The 16,648-nt window shown below is 41.2% G+C and overlaps 2 protein-coding genes across 2 annotated transcripts; both read right to left on the minus strand.

Moving 5' to 3' along the window:
* Positions 1–819: 819 nt before the first annotated feature.
* LOC115669813 (cytochrome P450 734A1) lies at positions 820–4,093 on the minus strand. The gene is made up of 4 exons (XM_030590948.2): positions 3,504–4,093; positions 2,710–2,954; positions 2,009–2,357; positions 820–1,391 (listed from the first exon to the last, which is right to left on the minus strand). The coding sequence occupies exons 1-4, from the start codon at positions 3,987–3,989 to the stop codon at positions 972–974; spliced, it is 1,500 nt and encodes a 499-aa protein (XP_030446808.1). The 5' UTR covers positions 3,990–4,093; the 3' UTR covers positions 820–971.
* Positions 4,094–7,907: 3,814 nt separating this feature from the next.
* LOC115669812 (cytochrome P450 734A1-like) lies at positions 7,908–12,331 on the minus strand. Its single transcript, XM_030590947.2, has 4 exons — positions 11,768–12,331; positions 9,793–10,037; positions 9,093–9,441; positions 7,908–8,515 (listed from the first exon to the last, which is right to left on the minus strand). Exons 1-4 carry the CDS (start codon positions 12,251–12,253, stop codon positions 8,096–8,098), a joined length of 1,500 nt encoding a protein of 499 aa, XP_030446807.1. The 5' UTR covers positions 12,254–12,331; the 3' UTR covers positions 7,908–8,095.
* Between the last annotated feature and the right edge of the window lie 4,317 nt (positions 12,332–16,648).

Genomic DNA, 16,648 nt, shown 5'->3' on the forward strand with positions numbered 1-16,648 from the left:
CGTATAGTTCTTGAGCAAGGGAGGGGCCCACCACGGCCCAGAGGCTGATGACGTGGCTTGTTGACTTTTCACTTTCGAAACTTCGCCATTGATTGTAGTTAGGTACGGTCAGGCCGAGATCTGCAACATTAGTAGGCCAATTGTCAATTATTGTAATGCATTCCGATTATATATTGGAGAGTGATCGAATGCCGACTTATACTCCATCACAAATGGTTCTTAAATTTTGTTCGATATATAATATGATCTCTGAATTTTAAATTTATTCAACGTGATCTATGAATTTTTGTTCAATTTAGTCCTTGGACCGTGTGAAAATATTCAATTTTGTTCTTCTAGTAATTCAAGTTTAGGGATAACATTGAATATTTTTACACAGTTTAGGGACTAAATTGAACGTGTATCAATAATCACATTTAACAAATTAAAAACTTACAAACGACATTGCACATTAGGCCAAAATTTAAGGACCACATTGCACATTGAGTAAAAGCTTGGGATCATTGATGTCATTATCATTTTATACCATCTTTGCAGACCGATTTTAGTACTTCGCAAAAATATTTATTATAGTTCAGTTATCTGCTCGAAAATGTTTTTCGCAGTATGATGGAGATAGATTCATGAGCAATCAAGTAGCAACATTTACCCGGCTTTCCCTGATATATGGTCATTGTTTAGCTGTTTTTAATCATCATATGTGTGAACTTTAACTTACTTTTTTATCCATGAGAACACAAGACAACAAAATCAGTGCACAGAATTAGAAAAAGCTGGAGAAAACGTGCTCGACCTAAGAACAGAGGAGTTTCAAAGCTCTTACCAAATTTCAGCACACTGTTTCTATGATACAGACACAAAGTAAAGTGCCCTTGTTCCGAAAACCATAGAAACTTGTCTTCCCTTATTCTACGTGAGTATGTTACAAACAGAAGTCCAGAAACAAAAGGAAGGGGAAAAAAAACAAGAATCTATGTATGGGTCCTCCTGAAGATGATTTGTGCTCCATACTGAGGCTGCAAGGTCACAAAAAGCATGGGAGCGTGAACATAAGAAGGCGACACCTCGAGAACAAATTGCCTGACCACCATGGCCAGAACAACCTTGGCCTCGGCCATGGCCAAGGTCTGGCCCACACAGATTCTAGGGCCGAGCCCGAACGGGACGAATGAGGCCAGGTGCTTTCGGGGCTCTGTGAATCTCGCCGGGTTGAACTCATCCGCGTCTTCGCCCCATATCTCAGGGTCGTGATGTACAGCAGTTGAGGCCAAGTAGAGCTGTGTTTCTGCTGGAATTTGAAGGTCTCCTAACTTCACATCTTTGCAGGTTTGCCTCATCAACATCACAGCAGGAGGGTACAGTCTGAGTGTTTCGTTCAATACCATCGTTACCTGTTCAAATTTTTCTCGAAAAAAGGACAGAAGAACAATGTAACTTTGAGTAGACCAAAATGTTGATCTTTCAATCAGAGTAAACTTTGGCAACCCAAAAAAAAATCAGAATAGACTTTCATAGATTAGGCCGATTGAGTGGTGAAATAGGTTGTTAGGAATATTTAAGCGAGCCAATGTCAATGGATTGTAGTGAGACTGTTCATACAGTGAATTTAAAGCATTAGATTGACCCCACTTAAAGAATGAGCCCGCTACGCGATACCTATATAATTAATAATGACCGAGTTTCCATGTATAATATAACTTGTGGGCACAAATGCAGGAAGAAAAATTAGTCTCCATGTCATGTGCAATTTCCACTTATTGGTTAAGTAAGACAATTTAAACATGTAACTTGGATATCCACAGAAGTTCTTCATCACACACATCAGGCTATTAAGTTATACCATCTCATCCTTGTGTTGGTCCTGGGGATTTGATGATGGAGTTTCAAATATTAAGTTCTTCCATTTAATAAGCTAGCCCAAGCTCGACAAGTGATGATTTTTCTTTATTTGACAGTAAACAACCAATGAAGAAAACTAAACGGGTGTACTGGTAATAATTTAACTTACAATCTTGAGCTCGTTCAGATTCTCCGCAGCTGGAAGCCCGGTGTTCCCGCAAATGCGGATCACTTCTTCCCGGGCCTTGTCCTGCCATTCCTGGTGCCTCGCCAGAAGGAGAAGCGCCCAAGTGAGGAGCGTGGCCACTGTTTCTTTTCCCGCAAAGTAAAAAGTCTTGCATTCGTCTATGACTTCCTCCACTCCTAATCTTTCTTCTTCATGCGACAATGTTAGGAGAGCAAGGAGATTGGAGGAATTTTCTAGTGATCTTGAGTTGTTCTCGATCAGCTTCCGGATCAAGTCGCGTGTTTCCTTTTCCAGTCTCCATCTCTCCCTGTTCTTCTGAGTCGGTAGGAACCTGTGTATCGCATGAAACGTGTGATTATCTGATCTTCCATGGATATGAAAGATTCCAAGCCAATCTAGGGAGATCAACCCCGGCATGCTTTAAAAGTAGAAAGGCGATGATTTGTGATTTGAGAAAAGACGCATCATTCAATCGTGTCTTTTTCCAGAAATAGAATCAAGAATTACCTATCGACTACCTATCAACCACAAGAGGAGGTACTTGTCTCACCGCAAAGCCTACAAACTAATAGCATTGATGCGACATATGTTCTTTCCTTGGATACTATATGTACATGTATAAGAACTAAGACATGTGCAGAGTAATGTGGTAATTGATTGAAATGGAGCAAGTTCAGTTAGACCTGAAGCCAGGAATATAGATACTTCGAATGGCTTGAGTGAAGAGGTGCATTTGCTGCTCCTGCAAGGCGAATATGCGCTTGCCCTCTTCGAAGCTGCTTCCGAAAGCAGTCCTCGAGATGATGTCAGCCGAGAGTTCGTTGAGCTCCTTTAGCACCTCCACCTCGAATTTCTCTCTTCCTCCTCTTATCTCCTCCCACGTGTCCAGCATCTTGGCCGTGCTCGCGACGATTTCTGGGATCCAGCCCTATTCCAAATGAAAGAAAAAGGCATCGTGTGACGTCCGTTCAGCAATTGACGCGGTGAACAAAACCACTCACAGACACGATTTTGAATGAGAATTTGTGCCTTTTCTTTTTTATGGGAACCATCAAGTCTTACAGATTTCATTGATAATACAACTGGTTACTGTCGGAATGCGCGGGCCCTCACGGCGTGGATGCTCTCTTAGGCAATTTGAAGAACAGTTGATCTTCGCCAAATTGCCAAGAACGGTACGGCAATTTGAAGAACATAAACGTAGCTTCTGCTTCGTTTACTTACTGCCATTTACCATCAACTTATAGATTGCATTTGGATCATTACCTCTTTTACCACAAAAAGGCACAATCGCTTGCTCCAAAAGCTTCGACCATCGAAGTTGTTACAACATTAGTTTTGAAGCTTTCATTTTTCATATTACTGTGCAGTGTGTTGGGTTGTGCAGGACTAAAATGTTATGTTCATATATCACGTCGTATGTTGACACGGTAAGATGCAATGACTATTTGATGATTTACACCGGCTCCATACTCACCTTGACTCTCTCCATAGTGAAGGCCTGGTTGGCGATCCGCCGGTGAACGGCCCACTTCTCGCCCACCAGCCCGACAAGCCCTTGCCCGAACAGCAACCTCGCCTGCGGGTTGAACCGGACCCTTTCGTACGACCCGCCCGTGTTCATCAGGACCTCCTTGATCATGTCCGGGTCCGAGATGGCCAACCTGGGCGTCGACCCGAACCAATAAACAAAAGTCTTACCATACTTGAGGTTCCAGTGGTAGTAGAAAGGAGCCGCCCTGTGGAGGATCCTGTGGTCAAAGGGCACGGACTTCGACCGAGCCTCCGCGAACAGGCGCTTGACCTCCGCCGTGTTGCCGAGGATCGGACGGTAGCCGGGGCCCCGGATGCCTTGCTCCGCGAAGCGGCGCTGTAGCCTTAGCGGGATCCATAGATTGGAGTATGTGAATTTTGAGAGGAGGATGAGAATTAGCAAGAGGACTGGAACGAGAAGCAATACCATCGTTGAGAGAGAGAGACGGCAATGGAGACTGACGAAGTTCACAAGGAGGAGTTGAATAACGTGGAGCTTGGATTATGATGTTTTCGCGACCGTGCTCTGGAGGAGCAGAGCAAGTTGTGCATCATTATAGAGAGGAAAGGTCAAACTTGATGTCACGCTTTTCCAAATAATTTCATGGTTTTGAGACGATATATATATATATATATATATATATATATATATATATATATATATATATATATATATATATATATATGTATTGGGTCCTCCAGGCCACTTTTTAAACCTTACAAAAAAAAATATTTGCGTTTGCATTGATTGTGCATTACAACAGGAATACATGCTTTGTAAAGGACAAAATGTTTTTGTCAGGTCACTTGTTAAACACTCGTTTAAAGAAAGTTTGAAGTTTTTGGTGCGGTGTCTTGATGTGTAATGAATTGAAAACATGAGTATAATAGAGTCAATTTGTTTGCGAATAGCTCAGGATGGGCTCAATGTTTACTTGAAATCGACTCGCCTATTTTCGAGTAGAGCTCAAGTTAGTCGAGTATCTTATTAAGTCGAGCTTGAGTTCGCTAATATTAAGCTCGACTCTATTATAGTCGAGTCAAGTTCGAGTAGTTTGAATTTCTATTTGAGTCTAGTTCGAGTCTAAATCACGATACTCAATCGAGCTCAACTCGAGTTTCAGAGTATCGATATACGAGTTGAGCCGAGCCGAGTCGAGCTTAGCATGTAATGACCCGAATCAACTCGATTACTCCCCTAATTGAAAATTAAAAACTTTCTTGACAAGATTTTTTACATTATCCACGAAAATAGTGAGGGTTGACCTAAGCATGATAATGACATGGGAACAGAGTGGTGCAGTAAGTCGAAAAAACACGCATGCTATCACACATTTTGCAAAACTAGGGGACTGATTTGATTTTGTATTGAAGGAGCCACTAGAAATGGCCGAACCAACGCATTTATACCACTCATCTGTCCCATGTTTGAATGCCTTGTCTTATATAGTCGCTCGCCTTAGACTATACCATTTCTGCCGACCTGCTTTAGTACTTCGAACATTTATCAATTTTTCAGATATCGACTCGGAAATGCTCGAGAAAGGTTCAGGTGCAATCGAGTAGCAACATTTACGCTACTTCCCTTTATGGAAGAAATCCTGTTTTCAATTATCAACTCGAGAGAGGTCATTATTTAGCTGTTTCTAATTATGATATGTGAACTTTACCTTACACAATCGACATTATGGAAGAAACCCTACTTCGGCTCGACCTCCTTAGATCGATGGGGAGAAGAATGGAGGAGCCATGATCATGGTCCATATGGTGAGAGAGTGAGAGAGAGATTAGGATAAAGATGGGAGAGGATAGGGGTTTTGTCGTGAGTGCTGGACCCACCTTTACTTAATCTGAGCTCGGGTTGGTCACGAGATTATGAGATTACTAAGAGGGAACTCATCAAGTCCAAGCTCGTCAATATGTCCAGTTGGACCTACCTTCACTCAAATGCTTAAGCCAATGAGTTACGGGTCAATTAAGATTATTAACTCTCCTGCACCACATTAATTATCCGATGTGGAACTTACCCAACACAACTCATCCGTGCATTTCAACTATTTCCTCTTCACGTGTAAGCCTAGTATTAAGATATCATTCCAAGTCAACATGTGTCAACTTTAGTTTTTCTAAATAAAACAAAATTTTCTTATCTTAAGTGCACATGTAAGTGATTAAAGATTCTATGAATGCAGGACAAGTATTTAGACAGCATATAAGCGTTGATGCCTGGATGCAGCTAAACCTTGCTCCTAACTCTTTTGCGTCTTTATTACTTAAGGTTCCGACTCGAGATGACTAGATGATGAAACTCTATATTTGCCATCCGAGGCAAACATCTCATGTCGAAATTCATATCGATTGCTTACAACATCTTGATTTTGTTGCACACAACTATAAAACATAAAATGATGGATAATTGCACAATCAGTTATCAATACTTACATTCAGTTCTAAACCTTTTAAATAAACCAATACAATTCTAAATCCTTGAGTGAAAATGAATAAAATCCTTGACAAAAAAAAAATACAATAAAATCCTCCCGGCCAAGTCTCGCATAAATTATCTAACGTGGCATTCAAGTTATTACCCAAAGTCCTACCATTTGAAGTGAACAATTTTAAACGATTGTTTCTGATTTTTATGATTTTTTTCCTTTCTTTTTTGCAGATCGTTTTCATCCTCTAGATCAGGCAAAATTACCAAAAAAGTTTTAAACCTATTGAAGTTGTCAATTCAGTCATAAACCTTTCAATTTGACCAATTTAGTTCTAAACCTTTTAACGATTTGCCAATTTAGCCCTAAACCTTTTAATTATACCAATTTAGTCCTAAAACTTTTGATGATTTGCCAATTTAGTCCTAAACCTTTTGACGATTTGTCAATTTAGTCCTTCCGATTAATTTTGGTCAAAAATTGTTAGCATTGAGGTTTAGTTTGCACCGGTCGTTCTACGTGGCACAGTTGATGCTGACGTGAACGTTTTTATTTTTTGAAAATTTAAGCATTTTTTATTCTTTTCTTTTTTTCTCTAACCCTAGGCCGGCGACCCTCGCTTGGTCCAGGCAAGGATGTCGCGGCTCTCACTGGCCACAGGTGAGGACCTCAGCATCATTGCCGGTCACAAGCGAGGACCACGCCCTCACCCAAATCTAGGCGAGGGCTGCAACGCCTTCACTGGCCAACAGACGAGGGTCGCTGGCTCAAGGTTGGAAATAAAAGAAAATAAAAGAAAATAAAAAAATTCATAAAAATTTTGAAATTTGTTCAAGTCAGCCTTGGCATGCCTTGTAGGATCGCCCGAGCTAATTAGACCGCCACATCAGCGATTTTCGGCCAAAATTTGTTGGAACAATTAAATTGGCAAATCGTTAAAAGTTCTAGGACTTAATTAAAATAATTATAAAGTTTAGGACCAAATTGACAAATCGTCAAAAGATTTAGGATTAAATTGGCCAAATTAAAAAGTACAGAACTGAATTGGTACAAATTCAATAGGTTTAGAATTTTTTGGTAATTTTTCTCTCTTGATCATCTTCAATCTCTGGATTGTCATGGCTTTTCACCTTCGTGCACTTGAAGCCACCATCGAACTCCACCCACTACGGTCTCCAAGCATTTGATTGAAGGTCTGTGACCTCGGATCCCAACGTCTGTCACCTCAGAAAAATCTCAAATCTGATGTCGACGAAGGTCCAGATCTTAGAGAGAGAGAGAGACAGCGGAACAGAGGTGAGGGGTGGCGAGGGTGCGGCGGTGCAGCGATTATCACCAATTCCAGCACATCCCATTGCTCCGAAACCGTAACTGGGCAACTAAACACGCCGTCATAATCGCCGCGGTCGCAGCAAGCAATTGCACGGCGAAGAACCAATCAATGGGGGAGCACCTAAAGCTTAGACTTGGCCATACTCGCGGTCAGCGGCATGCTTTTCCAATTAAGCTCAGGCCACGATGGGGATCCAAGCCATTCGAGATCTCCAAGTTGAGCTCGCTTTCGCTGTCGGCTTGTCGTCTAATTCGCGGCGGCTTCTCCACAAAGCAAGAAACGAAGCGATCAGTAAGCACAAAAGATGGTGAGCAGTAATCAGAAAATAACGAAGGATGAAAAATGAAAAAAATTTAGTAAAACAGCGTGGTTTCGTGGTCCACCTCACATGGCCATCCGTAACACGTAGGATGGTTAGCGATAACTGGACTGTTACGATCAAAACTTCCAGACATAGTTATGATTTTGCAGGCACACCCATTTGCTAATTACATGATCCTCACGTATCCAATTCTTTTAAGTCTTTTATACATGACAACACAAGACAACAACATATTAGTGCACAAACAAGAAAAACCTGAAAAAAACGTGCTTGACTTAGAACGAAGGAGTTACAAAGCTCTACCAAATTTCAGCACGTTATTTTTACGATACAGACACGGTATAAAGTTTCTACTATCCAAAAACCATGAAATTGTCTTCCCTCACACTATGCGACCATGTGACAAACAGAAGTCCACAAACAAAAGGAAGAAAAATGAACCAGAATCAAATATGAGTCCTCCTAAAGATGAGTGGCGCTCCATACTGAGGCTGCGTGGTCACATGAAGCGTCGGAGCATGAACATAAGAAGGCGACACCTCGAAAGCAAATCGCCTGACCAGCATGGCCAGAACAACCTTGGCCTGGACCATGGCCAAGTTCTGGCCCGCGCAGATTTTGGGGCCGAGGCCAAACGAGAGGAATGAGGCCAGGTGCTTTCGGGGCTTTGTGAATCTCGCCGGGTTGAACTCATCCGCATCTTCGCCCCATATCTCGGGGTCGTGATGCACAGCAATGAAGGCCAAGTAGAGCTCTGTTTCTGCTGGAATTTGAAGGCCCCCTAGCTGCACATCTTTACAGGTTTGCCTCGTCACCATCACAGCAGGAGGGTACAGTCTGAGTGTTTCATTCAATACCATCGTTACCTGTTCAAATTTTCTCAAAAAAAAAAGGATAGAAGAAAAATGTAAGTTTGAGTGGAACCAAAATGATAATTTTCAATCAGACTAAACTTTCAAAAATTAGGCGGATGGAGTGGTGAAATAGGTCGTTAGGAAAATTAGGCAGTTTGCTTGTTCATATATTGAATTTAAAGCATTACATTGACTCTGCTTAAATAATAAGCCTGTTAGGCAGTACCTAGATAATTAATCAGGACTGAGTCTCCATGTATAATATATATTGCAGACACGAAGAAATATTAGTCTCCATGTCATGTACAATAACTTGTTAACAGGCATGTGAGACAATTTAAACTTATTACTTGAATGTGCACACAAGTTCTTCATTACACACATCAGACTATTAAGTTACCACCATCTCATCCTTGGATTGGTCCTGGGGATTTGATAATGGAGTTTCAAACCTTTTCTTCTATTTAAGAAGCTAGCCCAAGCTCGACAAACGATGATTTTTCTTTATTAGACAGTAAACAACCAATGAAGATAACTAAACGGGTCTATTTGTAGTAAAGTGATCAGTGAGGAATAGCGATAAACTTACAATCTTGAGCTTGTTCAGATTTTCCGCAGCTGGAAGCCCGGTTTTCGCGCAGACATGGATCACTTCTTCCCGGGCCTCATCCTGCCATTCCTGGTGCTTCGCCAGAAGGAGAAGCGCCCAAGTGAGGAGCATGGCGGTCGTTTCTTTTCCCGCAAAGTAAAAAGTCTTGCATTCGTCTATAACTTCCTCCACTCCTAATCTTTCTTCTCCGTAGGATGATGTTAGGAGAGCGAGAAAATTGGACAAATTCTCTCTCGATTTCAAGTTGTTCTCGATCAGCTTCCGGACCGAGTGGCGGGTTTCCTTCTCTAGTCTCCATCTCTCCCTATTCTTCTGAGTCGGTAGGAACCTGTGTATTATATGAAACATGCGAATCGTCTAATCTTCCATGGATATGAAGACTCCAGGCAGAGCTAGAGAGATTAACCACGACTGCTCTAAAAGTAGAAAGGTAAAGATTCATGATTAATCGAAAGACACATCATTCAATCGTGTCTTTAAGCAGAAATAAGATCAAGAATTGCTGATCGACTATCAACCAAGAGTGGAGATACTTGTTTCACTGCAAAGTGTACAAACAAATAGAAATGATGCAACATACGTTTCTATTCCTTAGATACTACTTGTACATATATAAGAACTAAGCATGTGAGTAGAGTAAATTTGTTTATTGATTGAAATGGAGCAAGTTTAATTAGACCTGAAGCCAGGAATGTAAATGTTCTGGTGGGCTTGAGTGAAGAGGTGCATCTGCTGCTCCTGCAAGGCGAATATGCGCTTGCCCTCTTCGAAGCTGCTTCCGAAAGCAGTCCTCGAGATGATGTCGGCCGAGAGTCTGTGGAACTCCTTCAGCACCTCCACCTCGAATTCCTCTCTTCCTCCTCGTGTCTTCTCCCACATGTCCAGCATCTTGGCCGTACTCGCCACGATCTCCGGGATCCAACCCTACTCAAAATGAAAGGAAACGCATTATGTGAAGTCTGTCCAGCGATAGACGGGATGAAGAAAACCATTCACAGTGCAAAGATTTTGAATGAGAATCTGTGCTTTTCCTTTTTTATGGGAACCGGCGAGTCTTCCAGATTGCTTGTAAACAAAACTGATTACTGCAAGAATACGCTGCCCTTACGTTGCGAATGCTCTTTGGCAATTTGAAGAACAGTTGATCTTTGCCAAATTACCAAGGACTGTACGGCAATTTACAGAACATAAAACTAGCTTCTGCTTGGTTTACTCACTGCCATTTACCATCACTTTCAGATTGCATTTGCATCATTACCTCTTTTACCACAGAATCTTTTGCTCCAAAGCTTCAACTGTCAGAGTTGCAATGTTAATATAAAGCTTTCATTTTTCTGATTGAAAACATATCCCGAATTTGAACCCATAAAGGAAACCCGATCCAAGAAGTCCTAATTTGAGTAGGGTTTTTAAAGGGGTTCCTATTTTGGAATAAACTCTTTCCAATATAAGAAGTAGGTCTTTTTCATGAATAGCATTCAAGAGGAGCTTTTGGTGTTCAAGCTATTATATCATCTGGTAAGATTTGTGAATTCCTTTGTGTCCGCGAGGAATTATTAGGGCAAAATACTGTGTGAGTTATTAGTTGTAATTAGGAGTTGGGAAACACTGTGAGCATTTGAGTAACTCGAGTGTGGTTATAATTTTTGTTGTGTCACTTGATCTATAGTTGAATTATATGCTACACTCCCGTAGAGTAGGTCCCACAAATCGAACCATCCTGTAGTGGAATCATCTTCTTAGTTGTGTGTTCGATCTCCTCACTGATATGGATGCAACGAGGGTTTTGCCTTGTCTATGGTACATGGGTTGTGTCTGCAAATACTTATGGAGCGGTTAAAGGTACAAGTAAAATTAATGTCCTGGTGAGGTCCACCGGTTATGGCAAAGTTCAAGCACGGCTTGGACTTGGAAGATCTTTTTGGCAGTTGAGCCCATCGGGGGTTGTGGGAAGAGTAGTGGCAAAGTTTAGATTCTAACGAAACGATTGTAACTTGACTTAAATGTTGAGCCAACATGCGGATTGTTGAAAATATGTCTTAAGTTTGAACCCTTAAAGGAAATTCAATTCAAGTAGGACTATTAATTTGAGTAGATTTCCTAATTGAATGGTTTTCTAGTTTGAGTGGTTTCCTAAAGGAGCTTCCTATGTTGGATCCCAAACTTTTCTATATAAGAAGTGGGTATGCTTCGTGAATTGCATCCAAGAAGAGCTTTTGGTGTTCAAGTTAATAAATCTCTCGGCAAGATTGTAAATTTGTTTTTGAGATTACAAAAGCTAAACACCATATTACTTACCTTGCCAAAAAAAAAAAAAAGCTAAACACCATATGAATTGTTAGGTGTAATTGGAGGCTGGGAAATAGTGAGATTGTTTGTGTGGCTCGAATATGGTTGTACTCTATATTGTGTCACTGGAGTTATAGTGGAATGTGATGCTTTCCTCGTGGACTAGGTCCCACCAATCGAACAACATAAATCCGAAATCCGATTTATTTTATTGTTTGATTGTGTATTTTTCGCAACATTTCATATTACTGTACAATGTGTTGGGCTGCATAGGACTAAGATATTATGTTCATAAATCACGTCAAACAATGGCATGGTATGCATGTGATGACAATTTGATAATTTTTACTACCTCCAGAACTCACCTTGACTCTCTCCATAGTGAAGGCCTGGTTAGCAATCCGCCGGTGAATGGCCCACTTCTCGCCCACCAGCCCAACGAGGCCTTGCCCGAACAGCTCCCGGGCCTGCGGGTTGAACTCGATTTGGTCGTACGACCCACCCGTATTCATCAGGACCTCCTTGATCATGTCCGGATCAGAGATGGCCAATCTGGGCGTCGACCCGAACCAATAAACAAAAGTCTTCCCATACTTGAGGGACCAGTGGTAGTAGAAAGGAACCACCCTGTGGAGGATCCTGTGGTCAAACGGCATGGACTTTGACTGAGCCTCCGCGAATAGGCGATTGATCTCTGCCGTGTTGCCAATGATAGGACGGTAGCCGGGGCCCCGGACGCCTTGCTCCGTGAAGTGGCGCTGTAGCTTTAGCGGGATACATAGATTGGAGTACGTGAATTTTGAGAGGAGGATGAGGATTAGCAAGAGGACTGGAACGAGAAGCGGTAGCATGGTTGGAGGGGAAAGGGGGTGGAGAACGAGGAAGTTCGCGAGGAGTTAGAAATATTTGGTCTGGAGGAGTTGAGCAAGCTGTGCACAATTAAATAGAGGTTGGGTCACACTTTGGTGTTATGCTTCTCCAAATAATTTCGTGGTTTTGCAATGAAAAATATATAATATATTGAGGTCTTACTATCGAGTGCTTTCAGGGCACTTTATAGTCATATCTAATAAAGAAATATTAGCATTTAGAATGTATTGATTGTATATAAGATAAAAAAATTATGTTTTGTAAATGACAAAGGTTGTTTAACGGGGCACTTCTTAAACACCCTGTAACATAAGCTAGTGGTTTTTTATACATTTTCTTGCTTGGGTTACGTGTGATCGATTGGAAATAGCGGTGTAACCAAGTCAAGCAACTTATGAATAGCTTAGACTTCACTCGATGAATGATGATTTGTCGAGATCGGCTAGCCTAATTCCGAGTTGAGCTTGAGGTCGCTAATACGAAGCTCGACAACCTTCCCAACCTAATCAAAAGTATTCATTTTAACTTTTGAAAAATGCTTCATAATTACAAAAAGTGACTTGGAAGTAGTTAAAATTACATGGTGTACCCACACAAACAGACAGATAGACATACATACATACATACAAATGTATGTATATATGTAGGAAGTTAACTAATTGAGCTTGATAAGCTCGAGCTTGATCTCAAGTTTATATATCACTCTATTAAACCAAGTAGAATGCAAGTATTTGCAATTTCTATCTGAGTCAAGTTTGAGCCAATATTTTAGAGTCGAGGATCGAGCACCGATTTACGAAGCGTGTGGAGCTCAAACTTGGCATGGTATCAACTTGATTCAAATCGATTACACCCCTAGTAGGAATCTATATTATTTTACTATGAGTGAGAGCGATAACAAAAGAGGCAGTGAGATGGTTTTCAGAACTCTTATTTTTCTGTATTGGAAAAATGACACAAATGGTCTCTAAACTCTAACCCAATGTACAATGTGATTTCAAAACTTTTAATTTGTTCAATATGGTCTATGAGCTTTCGTCTAATGTGCAATGTGATCCATGAACTTTTAACTTGTTCAGTGTGGTCCATAAACTTTTGGTACATGCTCAATTTAATTTCTAAACTATATTAAAATGTTCGATGTTGTCCTCAATCTTGAATTAATGAAAAGATAATATTGAATATTTTCATATACTTGAGGACTACATTGAATAAATATCAAAAGTCCACGGATCATGTTGAACAAATTAAAAGTTTATGGATTATATTGCACTTTGAGTTAAAGTTTAGGGACCACATTAAATAAATTAAAATTCAGAAATCATGTTACACAAAATCCAGAAATTATTTGTGTCATTATTCGTTTTTAAATTAAAGTCCTGAACCTCGCATTGCCCATGAAAGAGGGTTGAGTGCATGCCATGCTGATAGTGAGGGTTGATCTACGCATGATAATTACATGAGCACAGTATTTCTTATAAGGAGAATATATCTATATGTATTTTATAGGATGAGTAAGAGCGATGACAATTGACAAAAGAGGTAGTAAGACAAAAAAATAATAATTGAAATGGGTTTTCAAGATCTCGTATCTTTCGGAATTGAAGTCTTGAAACAGGATCGAGTGCATACTAGGTTGATTGTGAGTGTTCACCTACGCTTGATAATCACATGGAAAAAGAAAAAAAAAATTATAAAGAGATAGTTTCTTTAGGGTTTATGCTTAAAAGGAAAATGAGAGGGCGACAAAGCAATTAATCCTTCCTTAGAGATTTCTACCACAAATTTTCTCGAAAACGCCGGACACGTTGTTTGTCCGGTTTCCCAAGAAAATTGTGAATCTGCACGTCAGGTGGATCCTTTTAAATTAATAAAATCAAAAAGTCAAAATAAAAAAATTAAGAAAATAGGAGAGATATATACTAGAAACGTCTTCAATATAAAATATCTTTACGTAAGCGTTAAAAAAATATTTTAGACATCTTTATTACAAGGTCTGTACGCAACCTTAATAAGCTCTACCTTTAATTCATTTTTTGGCTGTTCGGATTGCAATTACGAGCTAGTCAACGTTAAACCTTCGCAATCCTAGTGAATGATATTTATGCCTCAAATCGACTGATGCAGGAGACTGGTGGTAGTCGCAATATGGAGTATTTGCGTTAAATCCCCGTTCTCATCCTTTATCCATAAAAAAGAAATTAAATAGATATTTTTTTTTTAGAAACTTGATGTTTCTTTTGGTACAGTAAGTGTATCTTGTCAGGTTCAAATGAATTTACAATTTGGGTTGATCATGTAAGGTGTAAACAAAAGAACAAGGAAAAAAATGGGAAATTAAAGATTGGCTTGTATTTCGATTTGTTACAATCCATAATTTGTTTTCTTAATTTCCTCCGGTGACCTAAAACATATGCTGAAACAAACTGTGTGAAGCTGCCTTCAGTGTATGTCCAAAAAAAAAAAGAAGCTGCTTTCAGTAAGAGTGCATCAGATCTGTGTTGGTAAAGGAAAGACCAGTCACGGAGCTAAGAAATTAGGATGTTGGAGGAGTTGTCTTCGTCAGTTTGTCATCGTGCGCTTGAATATTTTCGCACATGAATCGTTTCTTCCTTAAAAATCAAACCGTTTAAGGCGCGAATGATAATCATTATGTTTCTCTATTTTTCTATTTTTCTGTTCCTGGGAATAGGTTAGGAATAGAAATCCGTTTGGTAACGCAATTTCATTTTTCTATTTCTAGAATAAATTTCTACTCCAGAAATAGGTTTGAAATAGAAATCAGAAGTAAAAAAAATCTATTTTTTTTATTTCTGAAACAAAAATGAAAAATAAAAACTTTTCTCATCACTCACCCTCACTACTAGCCAGCTGCCCACCCACCACCCGCCGGTCACCTCCCACCGCCGCCGGCTGCCTCCCACCACCGTCGTCCGTTGTCGTTTGCCACCGTCCTCCGTCGCCGGCTGCCTCCCACTGCCTCTCAATGCCGTCCACCACCACTTGCCGGCGGCCATCCACTGCTACCTGCCATTTGTCGTCCTTCGCCACTGCCTGACACCGTTCGCTTCCCACCATTGGCTGCTGCTGTCCACCGCCGTTCACCATTGCCCGCTGGCCAGCTTCTACTGTCCTTCGCCGGTCGCCTCCTCTTGTCCTCTGCCGCCGCCCAACACTGGTCGCCGTCAGCCGCTACCCGCTAGCCAACTCCCACCACCGTCCTCCGCCGTTGGCCGCCGTTTGTAGTCTTCCACCATTGCGCGACGCTGGCCACCTCCCATCGTTAGCCGCCGGCCGCCTCCTGCCACCGTCCTCCGCCGCCGCCCATCGTCATCCGCCACCACTCGACACCGACCCACTCCCGCCACCGTCTTCCACCATCGGCCGCCGTCTGTAGTCCTCCGCTGTCGTGTGACGTCGGCCACCTCCCACCATCGGCCGCTGCCCTCCCGCCACCGTCCTCCACCACCGCCCATCGTCGTCTGTCGCCACCCGACACCGGCCACCTCCCGCCATTGCCAGCCACCTCCGGCCACTGCCCATTGGCCGCTGGGGAGGAAGAAATTTTGTGTCGTTATCAAACAAATTTCTATTTCAGGAATATAAATTTTTTGTCATTATCAAACGGGTATTTTGGCAAAAAAACTCGTCCATGGAATAGAAATAGAAAAATTGATTCTGGAACATAATGATTATCATTCGCGCTTAACTGTTGGAGCTGTATCCATTTGACTGAGAAAAGAAAGGTGCAGTCGGAAGATGGAGACGTGACTGCACCAAAAAACAAGGAAGACTCGGAGAGGCAATCGATGGGGTTTTCATTAGGGTGATCGGTTCTTGGTCCAATCCAGTTTCAAGGTGAAATCAGGAACCGATCATTTTTTTTTTCACCATAACAAGAGAGTGACAAATCTCAAGATATTGACAGAAGTGACGATGAGTGAAAAGTCATTAGGGGTGATCGGTTCTTGGTCCAATCAGGTTTCAAGGTGGCACCAGGAACCGGTCATTTTTTTTGTTTTTTTCAACCACAATGAGAGAGTAATAAATCTCAAGATATTGACAAAAGCGACGATGAGTGAAGAGTCATTGTGATACGATGATTAGGGAAAAACATTGTATGTGGGTTTAGTTCACATTTTACTAATTTTTTTGAAGAAATAAAATATAAGAAAAAAGTATATGTAGTTGGTCCGGTTCAATCGGGTTCCCCTTTGGAATCAGGAATCGGACCGCCCGAATACCGATTCTACTTTTAAGAATCGGGAACCGGACCGAACTGAGCGGTTTCCAATTCAGGCAGTCCGTTTTGTACCCCTAATTTTCATCTCAAAAATAGACAAAATAAAATAACACAGGTGCAATGTTTTTTTGCC

Source organism: Syzygium oleosum, unplaced genomic scaffold (genome assembly GCF_021117445.2).
Source record: "Syzygium oleosum isolate NSW1041296 unplaced genomic scaffold, Sole_v2.1 Sole_v2.22, whole genome shotgun sequence".
NCBI classification, from domain to species: Eukaryota; Viridiplantae; Streptophyta; class Magnoliopsida; order Myrtales; family Myrtaceae; genus Syzygium; species Syzygium oleosum.